At 38.4% G+C, this 21,792-nt stretch overlaps 1 protein-coding gene across 7 annotated transcripts in view; it reads right to left on the reverse strand.

Moving 5' to 3' along the window:
• TTLL7 (tubulin tyrosine ligase like 7) overlaps positions 1-21,792 on the reverse strand; it is a 114,414-nt gene that overhangs the window by 35,049 nt on the left and 57,573 nt on the right. For all 7 annotated transcript variants that reach the window (XR_016037205.1, XR_016037206.1, XM_088835432.1 and 4 more), the window contains 4 exons: positions 19,378-19,583; positions 18,192-18,326; positions 15,848-15,928; positions 36-196 (listed from right to left, as the gene is read on the reverse strand). Coding sequence is in view for 5 of the 7 variants with exons in the window: in XM_088835432.1 (XP_088691558.1) it covers positions 36-196; positions 15,848-15,928; positions 18,192-18,326; positions 19,378-19,583 (583 nt within the window). In the remaining 2 variants the exon portion in view is untranslated. The remainder of the gene's footprint in view (positions 1-35; positions 197-15,847; positions 15,929-18,191; positions 18,327-19,377; positions 19,584-21,792) is intronic.

A 21,792-nucleotide genomic window follows, 5' to 3' on the forward strand; every position in this document is an offset into this window, starting at 1 on the left:
AAAATGACAGTAATAGAAAATAACTTAAAACTTACCCTGAATCACAAAAACAGTTCCACAGACCTTGGCCATGACTCCAGAGTAGGCGATTAAAAACTCGGTTGAAAATCCTATACAAATTCACTTCCTCAACATCAGGTACCTTCCAGATACGTGGAAGAACTGAGCGGATACTTGTTTTCACTATGTCCAAAACCTAGTGCAAAAAACAAAATATTTAAAAATCTAGGTGCATGTGTCTAAGATTCAAAGATGAATATATTTAATTCAAACATGACTACACACACACATACTGACTCATTCATTCACTAAAAGGCAGTACAGAATGAAAAGTTCAGAAACAGATCCAGTATTTATGAAACTTTGGTATATGACACAAGTGGCAAGTCTAACCATTAGAGTAAGAAGACATTAAATTTTAAAATTAAATTTAAGTTAAATTTAAAGTAAATCAATAAATAGATTTTTTTAAATAGTAATATTCATGAAAAAAATAGCTAAAGCTGAAATCATTACTTTACTCAATCCACAAAAATCAACTGTACAGTGATTAAGGCTTTCAGTTCAGTTCAGTTCAGTCACTCAGTCGTGTCTGACTCTCCGCGACCCCATGAATCACAGCACGCCAGGCCTCCCTGTCCATCACCAACTCCCGGAGTTCACTCAACCTCAAGTCCACAGAGTCGGTAATGCCATCCAGCCATCTCATTCTCTGTCGTACCCTTCTCCTCCCACCCCCAACCTTTCCCAGCATCAGAGTCTTTTCCAGTGAGTCAACGCGTCGCATGAGGTGGCCAAAGTATTGCAGTTTCAGCTTTAGCATCAGTCCTTCCTTCACTGATTCCTAGAATGTCGATGTTCACTCTTGCCATCTCCTGTTTGACCACTTCCAATTTGCCTTGATTCATGGACCTAACATTCCAGGTTCCTATGCAATATTGCTCCTTACAGCACCGAACCTTGCTTCTATCACCGATCACATCCACAACTGAGTATTGGTTTTGCTTTTGCTCCATCCCTTCATTCCTTCTAGAGTTATTTCTCCACTGATCTCCAGTAGCATACTGGGTTAAGTTTGAAAAATAAGCCATCAAATTTCTTAGTGGAAAGCATTAGTGAATATCTTTTATCATGGGTTAGAAAAAGATTACCTAAATAACAAAAAAGTATAGAATATAAAATATTAATAGATTCTGATTATACTAAATTTAAGAACTCTGGCCATCAAAAGATACCTTAAAGGAAATAAAAGCTCAAGTTACAAGCTGGGAAAATACATTCAAAACATATACATCTAACCAAATAATAGTATCAGGAATATATAATGAATGCCTAACCAATTGTTAATATACACACCAACAAATTAACAGAAAAAAATAGACAAAAATACATAATTCACAAAAGAAGAAAAATATGCCCAATAAACATAACGAATAAACATTGAGACTATAATTAGATATCATTTTCTATCCATTTAACTGACAAAAATTAAAACTCTGACAATACCAAGTATTGGAGAAATATGGATCTATATAGTATCTCAAACAAAACTGGCAGGAGTACAAACTAGAAAATATTAGCTGGGCATTAACTCCTAAAGTTGAAAATGCATATATCCTATGACCCAGCAAGTTTATTCCTAGAGAAGATCTCTCAAAGGTTAAAAGCAAGAGCATGTACAGGAATGTTCAAACAACTGGTCACAACTGTAGACACCTGAAGAAAGCCTAACCCTCCATCAGTGAGAAAGTGATCTTAATTATTAACGGTTAATTTTTTTAAACATATACCAGTCAATACATACAAGGTGAAACTTTTTATATAAGTAAAATAGTTAAATTTTAAAAATACTTATAAGGAACATAGATATATTAAGATCATATATATAAAAAAAACAAACACGGGACTGAGGAATACTGAATTCCAGAAAATGACTACCTGAGACATGAAGGGCCAGGGGGATAGGAAGGGAGTCATTTGATAAGATAATAGGTTATTGCCAAAATCCTTGATTTGGGTGTTGGGTTCACAAATGGAAAAGTAACTTAAGAACACTATTTAATAAAAGCAAGCCATATATGGACCAGTAATGAGAGAGTATCACAGAACAATGGCTAGGATTAGTCTAATTCTGGGCAACTAAAATCCTAGATATTCTAAAAAAATGTATAAATCCCAGAAAGCTACTTTGTCTAGTTCGACATATTTAATATTTTTGCAATTCACGAATTTCCAATGAAATGTTTTTTTAAAAGTAAATATCACAAATATAGTATCCTAATTTCAATTCACCAAAGTAGATTTTTCATTTCTTATTTTAGTCATCTAAGGAACTGACTGTAAATATGGCAGTAAAAGATGAAAAAAGAACAACTTTCAAACATAAAGGCTGATAGAAGATATGATTTTTCTCCATAGGCACAAATGTATAAGAGAATTGGAAGCAGATAGAAGAATTTAATTTGTTTCTCTTTAAAACACCCATATTTAAAGAAGTGATATTAGTTCTCTCTGATGAAGGCAAATTTAGAATAAACATGTGTTTAAAAATCAATTTAGGAAAAAATATCTCCAAATGACATTTTATTTATAGAATATCAACTACAGCTTCTCAAATGAATTGTGTAAGCACCACGGTGCCGTCTCTTCCTGCTCCAGCTTCTTTCACTGTGAAGTGGGAACAGTATGTAAACCGAAACGGGGTCGGGGTGTGTGGGTTGAAGGGGAGAAGAATGAGGAAAGATAATACCACCTCTAATAAAGTAGCCTGTGAAAAAAATTGTCCCAGAAAACCTTGTTATTACAGATAATGAAACCTTAATTATGAAGAGGGATTTAAAATTTTTAATATGAATTATTCACAATAATACTGATAAAATATGCACATCAGACATTAATTCACACCTTTTTTTTTACAATTGCAATTGAGCTAATAGTTTAACCTCTTATATTTTTAATGTGGAAAACAGGACTTATGGTTGATGTGATACAAGAATCAACACTATCAGTAAATGGTGAATTTTAATCAATTCTCTTCTCAATTTTTCTTCCTCCTTTCTATGTATTAGTGAGTAATAATGACCCAAAAGTCATAATGCAGGAAGAATTTTAAAAGTAGCAAAGATAACCCACAAACTGGTTTTAAGAATAAATATGAGTCCTATATAATAAGTGAAATTAAAGTGTTAAAAAATGTTAACTATCTTCATTTTGTATTCTATTATTAATTATTCAACTTTAAAGTGACATAGGGCTTCCCCACTACCTCAGTGGTAAAAGAATCTGCCTGCAATGCAGGAGACATAGGAAATGATAGGAAATGCAAGTTTGATCCCTGGATGGAGAAAATCCGCTAGAGCAGGACAAAGCAACCCACTCCAGTATTCTTGCCAGGAAAATTCCATGGACAGAGGAGCCTGGCAGGCTATGGTCTATGGGGTCACAAAGAGTTGGACGCGACTGAAGCAGCTAAGCACCCACGCACACAAAGTGACATAGCATTTGCGATGACAGGTTATTCATTTGCTTCTGAATATGTGCACAGTGAAATGCATATGATGTGTAAGAGCCAAAGAGGAGGGTGAAAAGCATGTACAGGCTGCTTGCTCCATGCCAAATACTGCACTGGTACATCACTTAGAGGAGACTCTCTTGGCCACTAGTCTGCTTATGTTTTATTCTTAATTTTGATGGACTTTTAAAGCATGATGGCCTAATATACTAGACTTGCTGTAATTATTTGTTGTTTTAGTTACTAAGTTATCTTCAATTCTTTTGCAACCGCATGGACTATAGTCCACCAGGCTCCTTGGTCCATGGGGTTTCCCAGGCAAGAATACTGGAATGGGTTGCCATTTCCTTCTCCAGAGGATCTTCCTGACCCAGGGATCAAACCCGTGTCTCCTGCATTGGCAGGTGGATTCTTTACCACTGAACCACCTGGGAAGCCAAAACACATGGCTAAAAGCAGCAACTTCAGAAGTGATCAGAGAGTTAGGGGTGGGGAATGCAGCCGCTCCACTTCTAATGTTTTCTCCAACATGAAGATGGATAGACCTTCAGGCCTCTTGAATGCCAACAAACATCACTGCCTGAGGAGTGATTTCCCTGATTATGGGACTAGCATGGTGTGGGCAACCCACAAATTTGCTTCTTCTTTGTCAGAGTGCCTACTGACAAAGGCACTCTATTCTCTTTTGCTTCCTTTGCCTTTCAATTTTAAGGTCTGGTCCTGGAAAAAGGAGTGGTTTAGAGACCTGTAATTTGGAAACCACAAGAGAATTAAAATCAAGGGATCAAGAGCCCAAACCCTTCATCTCTCCTCTGAGTCTTCATATAGACTTCATATAGACTCTCCACTGCCTGTGTTCACCTGGTGAACTTCCATGTTTTACCTCAAACATCACTTCTTCAGGGAGACCTTTCAGTTCAGTCACTCAGTCGCGTGCGACTCTTTGCGACCCCATGAATCACAGCTCGCCAGGCCTTACCTTTCAGTTCAGTTCAGTTCAGTCGCTCAGTCGTGTCCGACTCTCCGCGACCCCATGAATCACAGCACGCCAGACCTCCCTGTCTATCACCAACTCCCGGAGTTCACTCAAACTCATGTCTACAGAGTCGGTGATGCCATCCAGCCATCTCATTCTCCGTCGTCCCCTTCTCCTCCCGCCCCCAACCTTATACTGCAAGGAGATCCAACCAGTCCATTCTAAAGGAGATCAATCCTGGATGTTCATTGGAGGGACTGATGATAAAGCTGAAACTGCAATACTTTGGCCACCTCATGCGACGAGTTGGCCTTACCTTTACCTGTCACTAAATACCTTATATACTGTACAAAAAAGATCTTCACGATCAAGAAAGTCACAATGGTGTGATCACTCACCTACAGCCAGACATCTTGGAATGTGAAGTCAAGTGGGCCTTAGAAAGCATCACTACGAACAAAGCTAGTGTAGGTGATGGAATTAGAGTTGAGCTATTTCAAATCTTGAAAGATGATGCTGTGAAAGTGCTGCACTCAATATGCCAGCAAATTTGGAAAACTCAGCAGTGGCCACAGGACTGGAAAAGGTCAGTCTTCATTCCAATCCCAAAGAAAGGCAATGCCAAAGAATGCTCAAACTACCGCACAATTGCACTCATCTCACACACTAGTAAAGTCATGCTCAAAATTCTCCAAGCCAGGCTTTAGCAATATGTGAACCGTGAACTCCCAGATGTTCAAGCAGGTTTTAGAAAAGGCAGAGGCATCAGAGATCAAATTGCCAACATCCACCGGATCATGGAGAAAGCAAGAGAGTTCCAGAAAAATATCTATTTCTGCTTCATTGACTATGCCAAAACCTTTGACTGTGTGGATCACAATAAACTGTGGAAAATTCTGAAAGACATGGGAATACCAGACCACCTGACCTGCCTCTTGAGAAACCTGTATGCAGGTCAGGAAGCAACAGTTCGAACTGGACATGGAACAAAAGACTGGTTCCAAATAGGAAAAGGAGTACGTCAAGGCTGTATATTGTCACCTTGCTTATTTAACTTATATGCAGAGTACATCATGAGGAACGCTGGGCTGGAAGAAGCACAGGCTGGAATCAAGATTGCTGGGAGAAATATCAATAACCTTAGATATGCAGATGACACCACCCTTATGGCAGAAAGTGAAGAGAAACTAAAAAGCCTCTTGATGAAAGTGAAAGAGGAGAGTGAAAAAGTTGGCTTGAAGCTCAACATTCAAAAAACAAAGATCATGGCTTCTGGTCCCATCACTTCATGGGAAACAGATGGGGAAACAGTGTCAGACTTTATTTTTTTGGGCTCCAAAATCACTGCGGATGCTGACTGCAGCCATGAAGTTATGACCAACCTTGATAGTATATTAAAAAGCAGAGACATTACTTTGCCAACAAAGGTCCGTCTAGTCAAGGCTATGGTTTTTCCAGTGGTCATGCATGGATGTGAGAGTTGGACTGTGAAGAAAGCTGATCGCCGAAGAATTGATGCTTTTGAACTGTGGTGCTGGAGAAGACTCTTGAGAGTCCCTTGGACTGCAAAGAGATCCAAAGAGTCCATTTTAAAGGAGATCAATCCTGGGTGTTCATTGGAAGGACTGATGCTAAAGCTGAAACTCCAATATTTTGGCCACCTCATGCGACGAGTTGACTTACTGGAAAAGACTCTGATGCTGGGAAGGATTGGGGGCAGGAGAAGAAGGGGAAACGACAGAGAATGAGATGGCTGGATGGCATCACCGACTCGATGGACATGAGTTTGAGTGAACTCCGGGAGTTGGTGATGGACAGGGAGGCCTGGCGTGCTGTGATTCATGGGGTCTCAAACAGTCGGACACAACTGAGCAACTGAACTGAACTGAACTGAAATACCTTATGATCCCTTAATGTCCAATTCTTCTACTATTAATAATTATCTCATTTTATTTTAACTTCCTGTGTAGTTAATGGAGATTGTTAGCTACATAAAAATAGGAATTATACCTACCAGGTCCCCAAGGCTCAAGACAGGTCTAGCACTTAGTAGGTGTTTGTCTCCGTGAAAATGCTCTTTGCAAGTTATTGAAACCTATGTCGACTATGTAAAAATCAGTACTAACACTTATTGAGAGCTTACAATGGACAAAGCACTGTTCTAATCACTTTTACAGATAATAATTCATTTAATACTCAAAATAAAAACATTGAGATAGATATGACTTGTCCATAATTTCTTTCCAAAAATCTTGAGTCTAGATTCCACAATCATAAACATTATGTTTCTACAGGAAAACATGTGAATACTCAAAGCAAGAGACAGACAAAAATAACTTCCTGTCATGTCATTGTCACTGAAAGAGTTCAGGTGGGTTAGGTTTTGCTGCCTAATAGTTCTGAAAAATGTTTTAGTTTTGAAAATGTTTGGATCTCATTTTATAGATGAGAAAATTCAGGCATAGAAAAGATAAGTAACTTATCCACGATCACACAATTAGGTAATGGATAGCAATGTAGCCGGACCCTTGTTCTTAACCACTACCCAGCAATGCTTCACAATTAATTTGATCTGTCCAGGGACAACAGCTAAATCAGAAGATAATCAAATTGTCTCTGCTTAGATTCAGATTCACCTCTAGTCAAGTAATACTTGAGAAGGTGGGTGGAATCACTGTGCACATACAAGGCTGTGTAGGTATGCCCTCCAGCAGAGCCATGGAATCCATCAGGGACCAGTTTGCTTAAAAGCCCACACAGATGGGGAGACAATGCCTGCACCTCTAGCAAAACACCAACTGAATAATTTTAGGAAGGCAGAAAACAGGCAAGAAATCAGACTGGAATGAGGTAAATGAGTGTCAGTACTATTTGCAATGCTATTTGGTTTTCTGGGTGCTTTGGGGTTAGAAGCAAATGGATGGAAGATGAATAATTTGTGAAACACAAAAACAAATGGCCAGCAAGGTGCCCTTTGTGTTTATCTGTGGACTCAAGTGAGGCTAACTTATAGAATATGGGTATCCACTTCCTGACATTGTGACTTTTAAAAGCATCATGATCCAACATTAAGCTCTCCAAGGGAAAAAAATAAATGGGAGATTCAGTCAATGAAAGCATTAATAAAATGAAAAGATATGTCTTTTCCATATGAAGTATAGCACATTTGAAAGCATAAAGCACACAGACAAATTCATATTTTGCAAGTACATACAGATGTTGAATGACAAACTGCTCCATATGGCTGAACAGTTGGTCCTAAATTAAAATAATGGCATGAGGTGAGGGAGGTTTAGAAATGACATTAAAATCACTACATGCTGCTGCACTAATGATGCATGCAGCAGCCAAGGCTATAGGGTAAAGGCATCTTTGCTGATGCAAAATGAACGGCCCTGTACAGCATCTAGGTCAGCCCCAGTGAAAAACAGACAGAAAATAACACCAAAATGCATGCAGAGGCAGCTACTGTAGGTATTTTAAAAGCTGTTATTTAGAGAAGACATACTTGATAAACAAGGATTTCTTAGAATCCTAAAATAAATGTAAGTATAATACAACCTTATTACCACTACTTGATATCCGAGAAAAAGCTCTTCAGAAAATCTGGCATTCTTCACCACCCACCATCACTACAATATTTTCATACTTCAGGTATATTCCTTATAACTGCATTCTTGGGAGAAGGCTAAATTATGCTAGTGTGAAGTTACCATAACATGACATTAAGTAAGATTAGTTGATTCAATTTTCACCTAGTGAGGATTCTTTTCATTCGTTTAGTCCCACATCATTGACCTTTAAATTTTACACCCATTAAGGAAGTTTTTAAATACGGTATCTGGAAGAGTTTGTGTGTGTGTGGCATTCTAATATGAGAGTTTTATAACATTCTAATGAGCAACTAGCAAAAGCTTTGATACTAGAATGGAAAAAGTAAGATTCATATTTCCACAATGGTTTCTAATGAAATTAAGAGGTTTAAATGAGTCTTGTGCATTCCACATTTAGAACTGTGCTCAGGACATTGTAGTCTCTCAATCAATATTGTTAAGTGCATGTTTTGATGAGCAAATCGATGAAGGGATGAATGAACAACTCTCAAAATCCCCAACAGTGTCCAGTATAGTTCTTGTACAAAATTGGCAACCAATAAATGTTTGTCACACTAAATTTTACCACACACAACCATTGTGGTAGCCTTGGAGATATGCCATTTGAATCAACTAATCTCTAAGCGTGCAGTTAGTTAGCTGACAGCATCCCCATTGAGGATCAATGATTTTATAACTTCAAGCCAAGTTTAGGCACTCCCCAGACTGCTCTTGGCCAAGGATTGAGCATGGCTGGGATACCAGAGGGAAGCTATTTCTGCCCATTGTGATCGCTCTCACAAGCAACTTGTGTTCTGGGCTCCCCATTAGCCTGACAGGTATTACTCAGAACTTCTCTAGTCTGAACTTCTTCCTCCCCAAGCCTCCTGTTTTCCATTCACTGGTGTCTGACCAATGCTGCAGTCAGAAGGCTCTTTCTGCCTGCTCAAACTCTCTCCACCTTTATCTTTCTCGTGTCTTCTCTCAAAAATTTCTTTCACTTCTAACTCTGTCATATGTCTGCTTTCCAAGGGACTGAAATGATATTCAGTTCAGTTCAGTTCAGTTCAGTCACTCAGTCGTGTCTGACTCTCCACGACCCCATGAATCACAGCACACCAGGCCTCCCTGTCCATCACCAACTCCCGGAGGTCACTCAGACTCAAGTCCACAGAGTCGGTGATGCCATCCAGCCATCTCATCCTCGGTCGTCCCCTTCTCCTCCTGCCCCCAACCCTTCCCAGCATCAGAGTCTTTTCCAGTGAGTCAACTCGTCACATGAGGTGGCCAAAGTATTGCAGTCTCAGCTTTAGCATCAGTCCTTCCAATGAACACCCAGGATCGATCTCCCTTAGAATGGACTGGTTGGATCTCCTTGTGGTACAAGGGACTCTCAAGAGTCTTCTCCAACACCACAGTTCAAAAGTGAAGAGGAACTCAAAAGCCTCTTGATGAAAGTGAAAGAGGAGAGTGAAAAGGTTGGCTTGAAGCTCAACATTCAGAAAACAAAGATCATGGCATCTGGTCCCATCACTTCATGGGAAATAGATGGAAAAACAGTGGAAACAGTGTCAGACTTTATTTTTTGGGGCTCCAAAATCACTGCAGATGCTGATTGCAGCCATGAAATTAAAAGACGCTTACTCCTTGGAAGGAAAGTTATGACCAACCTTGATAATATATTAAAAAGCAGAGACATTACTTTGCCAACAAAGGTCTGTCTAGTCAAGGCTATGGTTTTTCCCGTGGTCATGTATGGATGTGAGAGTTGGACTGTGAAGAAAGCTGATCGCCGAAGAATTGATATAGCCATCCAATAATTATTGACTATAATCATAATCCAGAGAAGGATAGTTCTGGTTAATCCACATCTGGATGTTAAATTAGTTAAATTCTTGGCCTTCTAAGTGGGTAACTTTTAGTGTTAGTGTTAGTTGCTCAGTCATGCCTGATTCTTTGCGACCCCATGAACTGCAGTCCACCAGGCTCCTCTGTCCATGAGATTTTCCAGGCAAGGATACTGGAGTGCGTTGCCATTTCCTTCTCCAGGGGATCTTCCCAACCCAGGGATCAAGCCCAGGTCTCCTGCACTGCAGGCAGATTCTTTACTGACTGAGCTACAAGGAAAGGGTAAGTTTTAATAATACCTAATTCTACTTGGGCTTGAAAAACACTGTGGACAGTGACTGCAGCCATGAAATTAAAAGATGCTTGCTCTTTGGAAAGAAAACTATGACAAATCTAGAGACATGATTTTCCTGACAAAGGTCCATATAGTCAAAGCTATGGTTTTTCCAGGAATCAGGTACAGACATAAGAGTTAGACCATAAAGAAAGGCTGAGTGCTGAGGAATTGATGCTTTCTAATTGTGGTGCTGAAAAAGACTCTTGAGAGTCCCTTGGACTGCAAGGAGATCAAACCAGTCAATCCTAAAGGACATCAACCCTGAATATTCATTGGAAGGACTGACGCTGAAGCTGAAGCTCCAATACTTTGGCCACCTGATGCAAAGAACTGACTGGAAAAGACCCTGATATTGGAAAAGATTGAAGGCAAAAGGAGAATTGGATGCCAGAGGATGAGATGGTTAGATAGCATCACCAACTCAATGGATATGGATTTGAGGAAACTCCAGGAGATAGTGGAGGATAAAGGAACCAGGTGTGCTCCCGTCCATGAGGTCGCAAAGAGTCAGATATGACTTAGCGACTGAACCACAACAATTCTACATTTCAAAGTTGATCCACATTTACAGGATTCTTTTTATTTTTCTTGGATGCAGTTTCTTAAGCAATAGCACAGGTATCAAACAGATAGTCCAATGAATGGTTAGCATGTTACAACCAAACAAATTTTCAGACCCCTTTAGTCTAATATCAACATGTAAAAACTTTAAAATTTTTTTCAATACAGTTTGCAACTTATTATTTTTATACTGACTTTCTTGTCAAATATTTTTACTTGAAATTTATAAACACAATTGAGCATGACAACCTTAAAACACAAAATCAGTTCAGTTCAGTCACTCAGTCATGTCCGACTCTTTGCGACCCCAAGAATCACAGCATGCCAGGCCTCCCTGTCCATCACCAACTCCCAGAGTTCACTCACCTAATTCATAAATAGTACTACTATCACACACACACACATCATTTGATCACTCTGTACAATCATATCATATGTAAAAAAACAGAACTGCATTTTCCAGAATTTATTTTTGCATAGGGTGAGAGATGGTGCTCCAACTTAATTTTCTTACAAATCATCAATTGTTTTAGTAGCATTTATGGGAAAATTTATCTTTACCCCATTGATTTGTAATGTCATATTTATCAGATATTAATATCTTATGAATATTTTAATCTGTTTCTGCGCTGTTTTCATCATGAACTTATCTATCATCTATGTTAGAAAAAGTACATTGTGCTTACAAAAAGATTCAACATTCCAATAAGAGGCTCCTTTTTTAACGAATCAAGGCTCCATAGAGTCAGTGACTGGGAGAACAGGAATTCTGGGCTTACAGAATGTTTCAATCTATCTCTGCTACCAGCTTTGCCACACTCTCCTGAACAGCACTTGGCTCATGACAGGACGCTAAGCTGTCCTTTGTTGAATGAGTTAATGCTTAATTATGGTTTCAGTTTACTCAGAGAAAAGTACCTAATTTCACAGTCATCATTTGATCAGTGTCAACTTTCACCTTAATAGCAATACATTTCAGAAAGGGGAAGTGATATAGTTTGCATTATTTAGGAATACAACAGCTTCACTATAGCTATGAAAATAGTTCAGCTCCCCCAAAATAATGTTGCAATCCATCTATGGGCCCCTCAGGCTGCTGGCCACTCCCTTCTGCTACTCTGTGAGATACTGTACTATCTCCTCAAATTTCCAAAGTCCCTCCCCACCAGAAGAAAACTTTCACATCTTTCCACCACAATGCCACAGACTCTACCTTCCCTATTAGAATAAATGCTCCTGGTTAGGACAAACCTTCCTAGATTACTTGCTCGAGGATTTCCTATCACTACTCTTTCCTGTACCATTTGTCTCCTCGGGATCCTTCTCATCAGCAACTAACAACTGTAAATAGCTGCATCTTTTTAAAAAACAAAACAAACAAAAAACACTTTGTCATTAACTCACATCCCTCTCCAGCTACCACTACATTTCCATTTTCCCTCTACAGCAAAATTTCTTGTAAAAGTGCCTGGACTAGCCATACTTTTTCCCATTTCTTGAAGCTCCTCCACTCAAGTTTTACTCTGCACCATTCCTCTGAATTTGTTATGATCTTCCCTGGTAGCTCAGCTGGTAACCACTATCCTCGAAGTTATCAAAAACAATAGTCAAGTCATGGTGATCATGTTATAACTCTCACCAGCAACATCTAGCTCAGTTGATCACTCCATCCCTAAAGTGATTAGCTGATTTCAAGGTAACCCAGTTCTTATGATTTTTCAGACTTTACTGGCTGCTCCTTCTCAGTCCCCTTAGATTAACTCCTCTGCACCATTTCTCTGATTTCTCTACATAGAAGTGTTCCCGGGCTCAGCCCTCAAAATTCTCCTCTTTTCTAATCACACTTACTCTTGAGGTAATCTCATCTAGTCCCAAGGCTTAAATATCTTCAGTTTACTTCAGTCCAGTTGCTTAGTCGTGTCTGAATCTTTGTGACACCATGGACTGCAGCACACAGGCTTCCCTGTCCATCATCAACTCCCCGGAGCTTACTCAAGTTCATGTCCATTGAGTCGGTGATGCCATTCAACCATTTCATCCTCTGTCATCCCCTTCTCCTCCCACCTTCAATCTTTCCCAGAATCAGGGTCTTTTCCAGTGAGACAGTTCTTTGCATCAGGTGGCCAAAGTGTTGGAGTTTCAGCTTCAGCATCAGTCCTTCCAATGAATATTCAGGACTGATTTCCTTTAGGATGGATTGGTTGGATCTCCCTGCTGTCCAAGGGACTCTCAAGAGTCTTCTCCAACACCACAGTTCAAAACCATCAATTCTTCAGCACTCAGCTTTCTTTAGAGTCCAACTCTCACATCCATACATGACTACTGGAAAAACCACAGCCTTGACATGAGGAACGCTGGGCTGGAAGAAGCACAAGCTGGAATCAAGATTGCTGGGAGAAATATCAATAACCTCAGATATGCAGATGACACCACCCTCATGGCAGAAAGTGAAGAGGAACTAAAATGCCTCTTGATGAAAGTGAAAGAGGAGAGTGAAAAGGTTGGCTTGAAGCTCAACATTCAGAAAACAAAGATCATGGCATCTGGTCCCATCACTTCATGGGAAATAGATGGGGAAACAGTGGAAACAGTGTTAGACATTATTTTGTGGGCTCCAAAATCACTGCAGATGCTGATTGCAACCAAGAAATTAAAAGACGCTTACTCCTTGGAAGGAAAGTTATGACCAACCTAGATAGTATGTTAAAAAGCAGAGACATTACTTTGCCAAACAAGGTCCATCTAGTCAAGGCTATGGTTTTTCCAGTGGTCATGCATGGATGTGAGAGTGGACTGTGAAGAAAGCTGATCGCCGAAGAATTGATGCTTTTGAACTGTGGTGCTGGAGAAGACTCTTGAGAGTCCCTTGGACTGCAAGGAGATCCAACCAGTCCATTCTAAAGGAGATCAATCCTGGGTGTTCATTGGAAGGACTGATGCTAAAGCTGAAACTCCAATACTATGGCCACCTCATGCGACGAGTTGACTCACTGGAAAAGACTCGGATGCTAGGAGGGATTGGGTGAGGGAGGAGAAGGGGACGACAGAGAATGAGATGGCTGGATGGCATCACCTACTCGATGGACATGAGTTTGAGTGAACTCCGGGAGTTGGTGATGGACAGGGAGGCCTGGCGTGCTGTGATTCATGGGATCGCAAAGAGTCAGACACGACTGAGCGACTGAACTGAACTGACTAGATGGATCTTTGTTGGCAAAGTAATGTCTCTGCTTTTTTAATATGCTGTCTAGGTTGGTCATGAGTTTGGGTGAACTCCGGGAGTTGGTGATGGACAGGGAGACTTGGCGTGCTGTGGTTCATGGGGTCGCAAAGAGTCGGACACAACTAAGTGACTGAACTGAACTGAACTGAACTAGGTTGGTCACAGCTTTTCTTCCAAGGAGCAAGCGTCTTTTAATTTCATGGCTGTTAACACCATCTGCAGTGATTTTGAAGCCCCCAAAAATAAAGTCTGTCACTGTTTCCATTGTTTCCCCATCTATTTCCCATGAAGTGATGGGACCAGATGCCATGATCTTAGATTTCTGAACGTTGAGTTTTAAGCCAGCTTTTTCACTCTCCTCTTTCATTTTCATTAAGAGGCTCTTTAGTTCTTCTTCACTTTATGCCATAAGGGTGGTGTCATCTGCATATCTGAGGTTATTGATATTTCTCCAGGCAATCTTGATTCCAGCTTGTGCTTCATCTAGCCCAACATTTTGCATGATGTACTCTTCATATAAGTTAAACAAGCAGGGTGACAATATACAGCCTTGAGTTACTCTTTTCCCAAATTGGAAACAGTCTGTTGTTCCATGTCCAGTTCTAACTGCTGCTTCTTGACCTGCATAAAGATTTCTCAGGAGGTAGGTCAGGTAGTCTGGTATTCCCATCTCTTGAAGAATTTTCCACAGTTTGTTGTCATCCACACAGCCAAAGGCTTTGGCATAGTCAATAAAGCAGAAGTAGATGTTTTTCTGGAACTCTCTTGTTTTTTCAATGATCCAATGGATGTTGGCAATTTGATCTCTGGTTCCTCTGCCTTTTCTAATAGTGACTCAAGTTTTGTATCTCCATATACAGCCTTAGCTCTGAACTCATATATACAATGACACACTCAACATCAGCATTAGATGTCTAATCAATGTATCAACTTTAGTATGTTCAAAACCAAAGCAAAACAAAACAACAGGGAAATTAAAGCCCAGTTCTTTCTCCAGTTTACACTCAATTCAGTTATCAACCTAACTAAGCAACCATTAGTTCTCAGCTCAGTTACTCTAAAAACCATAGAGTACCTGGTCTCTACTTCTGTTCTCCCATTTTCCATTTACCCTAGTTCTGTTCTTCACAAGTAGCTCTCATGATCCTTCTAAATTAGAAACCATACTATGTAACTCCTCTGCTCAAAAATTTCTGGTGGTGTTCCATCACTTGGAATAAAACCCAAAGTATTTCCACAACCTGTAAAGCTGTGATCTGATCCCTGCTTATCTATTCAACTTCAACTGTCACCAACACATCACTCACTCTTGACCAGCACAAACCAACTATCCTGTCAATCAGGAAATAAATGGTGTCCCCTATGTCTCATGGACAAACAAGGCTAACTTATACCCCAGGCCTCTGTATCTGCTCTTCCCTCTGTCTGATGCAATGTAGCTATAGATGTCTGCATAGTATTTTTCTCATTTCATTTAGGTCATCTTCTCTCGACTTTTAATCCTGATTTATTTTTCTCATAGTACTTAATACCACCATACGTTCTATTATATATTGATTTATTATCAAACACCTTAACTAGAATACAAGCTCTATGAGACCACAGGATTTTTTTTAATCCACTTGTTTATCCTCAGAACCTACAACAGCACCTGAAACATAGTAGATACCAAATGTTTGCAAAGGAAACTAGTGAACAAATGAGCATGTGTATAGTTTGATTATGAATGTGGTTTAATGATCCTAGGTTAATACGTAATCCAAGAGCAAAAACCTGTTTGGGGGTATTCATTACTCACTTTTCGTTGTTTTACAGAGTCCAATTTTATGAGCCAATATGAAGCCACTTTTGTTTTATGATACTTCCAGTTATCAATGATCTGTAGGAGGGAAGAAATATTAAGATATTTAATGTAATTAATTTGTGAAATGAAAACACTATAATACTATTTTAAATAAAGGATGCCTACTTTCATTAAAAACAAAGAGTGTAAAGATTTTTTTAATATAAGGTAAAGAAGCCATCTGAATTTAAAGTTTTTCTCTTTTTGCTATAAAAAGCAAACAATCTTTAATGAATGAAGCTCAAATGTCTTCAGGAATATAAGGACAGGGAAGAAGCCAAAAATATAGATTTTTCATTTTAATTCCAAGAACTGTATTTAAAACATAATTCATAATAACAAAATATTGAATAGCACATTAGAAAACAGCCTATATACAATTAGGATTCTATTATCCCCGTTATTTTTTGGTGCAAATATGTAAAATTTCTGAATATATATTCTAGTTATATACACTGTAACAAATAGACTAACATAGTTGCTGCATAAGTAAACATGCTGTAACTAATGTCTATTATATCAATTATAACCGACTTGATGGACATGAGTTTGAGTGAACTCCGGGAGTTGGTGATGGACAGGGAGGCCTGGCGTGATGTGATTCATGGGGTCGCAAAGAGTCGGACACGACTGTGCGACTGAACTGAACTGATACACATGTTCTTTACAGAACAATCACAGTTAACCACAGACATTACTTTTACCCTCAGATTATCTAATTTTTCATCTACCTGACTGAAAAATGTAGTATACAACTTACATCTGAAGAAATATAAATAAAATATCTGGTGCAAAAACACAAGCTCTACTCTATTGAATAAGATAACAATGTCAATAAAAATATATCTGGCATAATGTTTTACAACTAATGTTCATTTTTCTTCCTTCTCCCTTGATGTAACAAATAGCATCTCATTTGTACATGAGATACCATTTTCACTTTTTAAAATACATATATAACAAACACAAAGCACAGTATTTGGGGGTTTTGGTTATAACTATGTTATGATTGCGGAGAAGGAAATGGCAACCCACTCCAGTACTCTTTCCTGGAGAATCCCGTGGACAGAGGAGCCTGGTGGGCTGCTGTCCATAGTGTCGCACAGAGTCGGACACAACTGAAGCAACTTAGCATGCATGCATGCACGTTATGATTGCAAAACAGAAATCGCCATTATTGATTTTTAACTACAAAAGTCTTTTTTATTATTATTGTTTTTCGTTTGTTTTGTTTCTAGACAGAACTGTGAAGTGAAGTTGCTCAGTCGTCTCCGACTCTTTGCGACCCCATGGACTGTAGCCCACCAGTCTCCTCCGTCCATGAGATTCTGCAGGCAAGAATACTGGAGTGGGTTGCCATTTCCTTTTCCAGGGGATCTTCCTGATCCAGGGATCAAACCCAGGTCTCCCGCATTGCAGGCAGACGGTTTAACCTCTGATCCACCGGGGAAGCCAGACAGAACTGTTCAGTTCAGTTCAGTCGTTCAGTCAATCACAGCACTGCTAAAAAGTGAAAAAAAGCCAACTGCATTGCTGTGGTTTCTATCCTACAACTGGCCACTAGATGGTGCCTTCTCCGGGTGAAAAACAAAACAAAACAAAAACCCAGAAACCAGAAAACAACATTCTATTACTGAGAAGTTATCTAAGAATGACAATTTGAAAGGATGTTTCAATGAAGAAACATCAAAAGGACTTTAAGTGAAGAAATGCTATTTCACTCGAATATTTTAATACCTTGGACCTTCTTTCTAAATCAGGAGTAAGTTACAAACTTCAATGTGAATTTTAGGACTCTGCCATTTTAGAACGTTCCACTGGGTGGCGCAAATGCATATGTAACAAGAAAACACAACGTAAGCCATTTCAAAATTCTGCTAAAATCATTCAGGGTATCATATTCAAATATTTACTTCATGCCCATGGCCCACTTTTTTGCTTATTATCTCATTCCATATTAAATCTTTCAAAATCTTTGTAGAAGCAAGCTTAACTTGATGTGTCTTTAATCATTAAGAACAAATAACTGTCTAACACTAATTATTTTCAACTTGATGAAGCATCATTAAAATAGGACTATACACTAAAAGATATTTTTCACTGCTGATTATAAATGTGATCTAATTGCTCATGAATCATAATAATTCAAATAACCCCTGTATCTTCTAAAGCTTGTGGAGGTCATTTGAGTTTACTATGTCACTGAAGATAATGACATCAGGAAATAAATTTTAATATTTTAAGAAGAAGAATAAAAATGTATAAGCTCCTTGGAATTTTATATACATCAAATACTCACATCTTCTATCAGAATTAATGATTCTGCATCTGATTTTCCTGGAAACCGGATCTTCATATCCTTGAGAACAAATAAGGTCTGACTTGTTAGATCGTCTTCTTGTTCTTTTGATCTCAGTTTCCGCAAAGACTCACTCTTAAATTTGAAAGAATACAGATATTTGGAGGGGGCCTTATTTCACTGTGTCACTATAATCTAAAAGATATTTCTAGGTAAAACCGATGCACTTTAATTGAAAAAAATAACAATGAAAAAGGAAGAAAATAATGTTTTTGCATTTGTTCTTAGCATTAAAATCTTAGGATTAAATAGATAAGATTTCCCAAGAATGTCTTTCACACTTCCACACAGTTGCATTTTATGTAGCGCAAAATACCAAAACAAAAATATGAGTGTTTAAAAAAGTTTCATTTTCTACATATATCTCAGGCAATTCTTGAGTAGCAAAAAATAGAAAAGAAACTTGTTTCCAAGTGAAATTCATTCATTTATACTTTTCAGACTCTTTCCTTTGGAAGCAACATCCACATTAAATAAACAAATTAAATAAGTCATTGGTCTATGTGAACATATATGGAACTATCTACTGAGTTGGCGAACAAGTTCATTTGGGTTTTAAACCTGATTGAACTTGTTGGTCAACCCAATATTTGAGCATTCACTAGAAAACTTGGTTGCAAAAAAATTCACTGACTTCCTCAATACTGAATCTCTAGGATTTATGTTAAAGGAGGAAATATTATATATATATAATAATGTATGCTAATTTAATATACAGAAAACATTATTTAAAATTCCATACTTCAGTGCTCTAAAGATAATTTACCAATAATTAATTTTTTAACTTATTTATCAATAGTCCCATTAAAGAAAATTTTACATAAAACAAAATTCCCCAAATTCAGACACACTGTACAATCAATGCAATATTACCCTACACCATGAGCAAATGGAAAATAAATATATTCTCAGTGTTCATCCTCAAGTTTTGTGATATAGTGAAGTCGGCCTTTTAAGAATCCATACTTGGTTATAGGTGAAGAAAGAGGAATAATCCAAATTCCAGGAGACCATTAGTTGTATAGAAAGGATTTGATGTTCAATCTATCCTCCTCCCAGCTAATCCCTCTGCCACCTAAATCCTGAGTACAGCTCTCATCTCAGGGGAGCAAAACAGAAGACTTACCATCAGAGAGTCAGAGGAGCTGGCATCATTACTCTGAGGCAGATGCCTTGTGTAGGAGGAGGCACGGTTTAAAGAATGTGACCGAGACCCTGAAGTCGGCCGGGATGCTGATATCACTTGTTGAGCAGAAAAGGGGCGGATGTCTGCACAGGATGGTGACTGAGAAGAGATGGACCGAGGACAACTGACTGAACGCCTTATAGAGCCTATGGATGATGAAGAAAAGAGATCGCACAGTAGCAGAGTTAGTAGAAGTCCTCCGCTGTATTGTATCTACACAAACTAACGCTTAGCAGGGTGACTTCTTGTTGTTTTAGTTGCTAAGTCATGTCTGACTCTTTGTGACCCTATGGACCATAGCCCACTAATCTCCTCTGTCCATGGGATTTTCCAGGCTAGAACACTGGAGTGGGTTGTCATTTCCTTCTCTGGGGGATCTTTCCAACCCACGGATCGAATCCACATCTCCTGAATTGGCAGGCGGGTTCTTTACTGCTGAGCCAGCAGAAAAGCCCTAGAAGGGTGGCAGTAAGTGTCAAAGCATCGGCATCATCATGAGAATATAAATTTGGAGTTATTTCTTCAATTTAAACAGTGAACGTAGTGCAGAACCCCTGTCATGTATAAAGAATGGCTCTTGTGAGAATAATATTTAAACAGTACTTTAGTGTTCTATTCTTGAAATTTGATAAAAAGGACCAGAGAACAGAAAGCTAACATGTATGGAACACATTCTACAAACCAGGCATCATGCTAGGTGGTACACTATTATCTTTGTTCTCACAGAAACCTTCTGAAGTACAAATCTCTATCATGTGGAGACTCAGAGAAAGAACTTGTCACATGACAAGAAGATTGCCAAGTTCAGTTCTAAATCCTGATTTAATGCCAGTATGCTCCCTTTTTCTATAATATAGACTGGTCACTTGTCAGAATCTATGCAGATTTTAGAAACAGAATATTTTACAGCAGGATTCATAGGGGAAAATGAATAGGGGAGAATGGCCAGGATAAATTAATGTTATTTCAAATTTAGGGCCCATGAAAATAAAACGATAATAATAATGTGTGATTGTGTGCTCAGTCATATCCGACTCCTTGTGACCCCATGGACTGAAACCTGCCAGGCTCCTCTGTCCATGGAATTTTTCTGGCAAGAATACTGGAGCGGGTTGCCATTTCCTACTCCAGGGGATCTTCCCAACCCAGGGATTAAACTCGCATATCTTGCAGCTCCTACACTGAAGGGCAGGTTGATTATCACTGTGCCACCTAGGAAGGATGCAATCATTGCAATAATAATAATATAACAGAAGAAAAACAAAGATTATATAGCTAGTTATTATAAGAGTAGTACTAGACAGACAAGTCCTTATTCACAGGACAGATGAATTTTAAAAATTAAATTACCATAGTAAAATATTTAAATGAAGAAAAAAATGTCTGGATCAACGATTGTTATCAGAACATCTAGGAAAAATCATAGAATATCTTCTACGCTTGTGCAAATTGAGAACATTTAAAGGGAGAACCAATTAATCCTGATAAATTTTAATGCCTGACATAAAGAAATAGAATATTATTCAATACTATCAACATCTATAACTTTTCTAGCACATATGTTCTATATACCCTCTGTTGTACGTTTTCTCTCTGCTTAGGAAATATATCACTCTTCATTAATTAATTTCATAAAACTCACATGAAGGCAGGTTCAATACCCAAATATTTCTCTTCAATAGCTGTTGAAAAAAATGTAAACTTAAGCTTTATATTTAGAGATGTATTTCTAAAAGATATTTTGAATTGATGATAAGTCTAATAATCCTATTTAGTTCTGCAGAGTATAAAAGAGTATACTCATTCAAGCTATAAAAGATGTCAAACAAACAAAAAAAGCTTCCATTTGTTCCAACTGTTAATCTCCTTCTGAAAGTCACACTAGTTTTTGAAAGAATGGTGCTTCTATAAAGGGCGGTGTAGGAAACACGCTATTGGTCAATCTCCTACTAAGAAATACTCATAAGCATGTACTAATACGTACACCTTGGCCCTGCTTTCTTCAAGGGCTTATGATGATGGTTTGGATATGTATAATCTGATTACAGCTACAGAAGGAAAACAAGACTTTCTCTTGAATCACAAGAGATTTTCATTTTTTCTTCTGCATACATTAGAATTCAGACAGAATAACTAAGTAGTTAGATGTGTCAATGATATTTAGGCAGACTAACAAAAAATGGCTGAAACTTTCATGCACAAATTATCTAGAAAAAATACTTCATACAGTTTTGCATAGGACAAATGATTTATACATCAAATCAAAATATATCCTTTGGTACTGTAACAAGTTTAAATTTCCTATATTAACCCTCTACAACAGAAAGCATTATACATAATCTGAATTTTTATCCT

This window comes from Moschus berezovskii, chromosome 4, assembly GCF_049115385.1.
Source record: "Moschus berezovskii isolate FMDL1 chromosome 4, NW_MosBer_1.0, whole genome shotgun sequence".
NCBI classification, from domain to species: Eukaryota; Metazoa; Chordata; class Mammalia; order Artiodactyla; family Moschidae; genus Moschus; species Moschus berezovskii.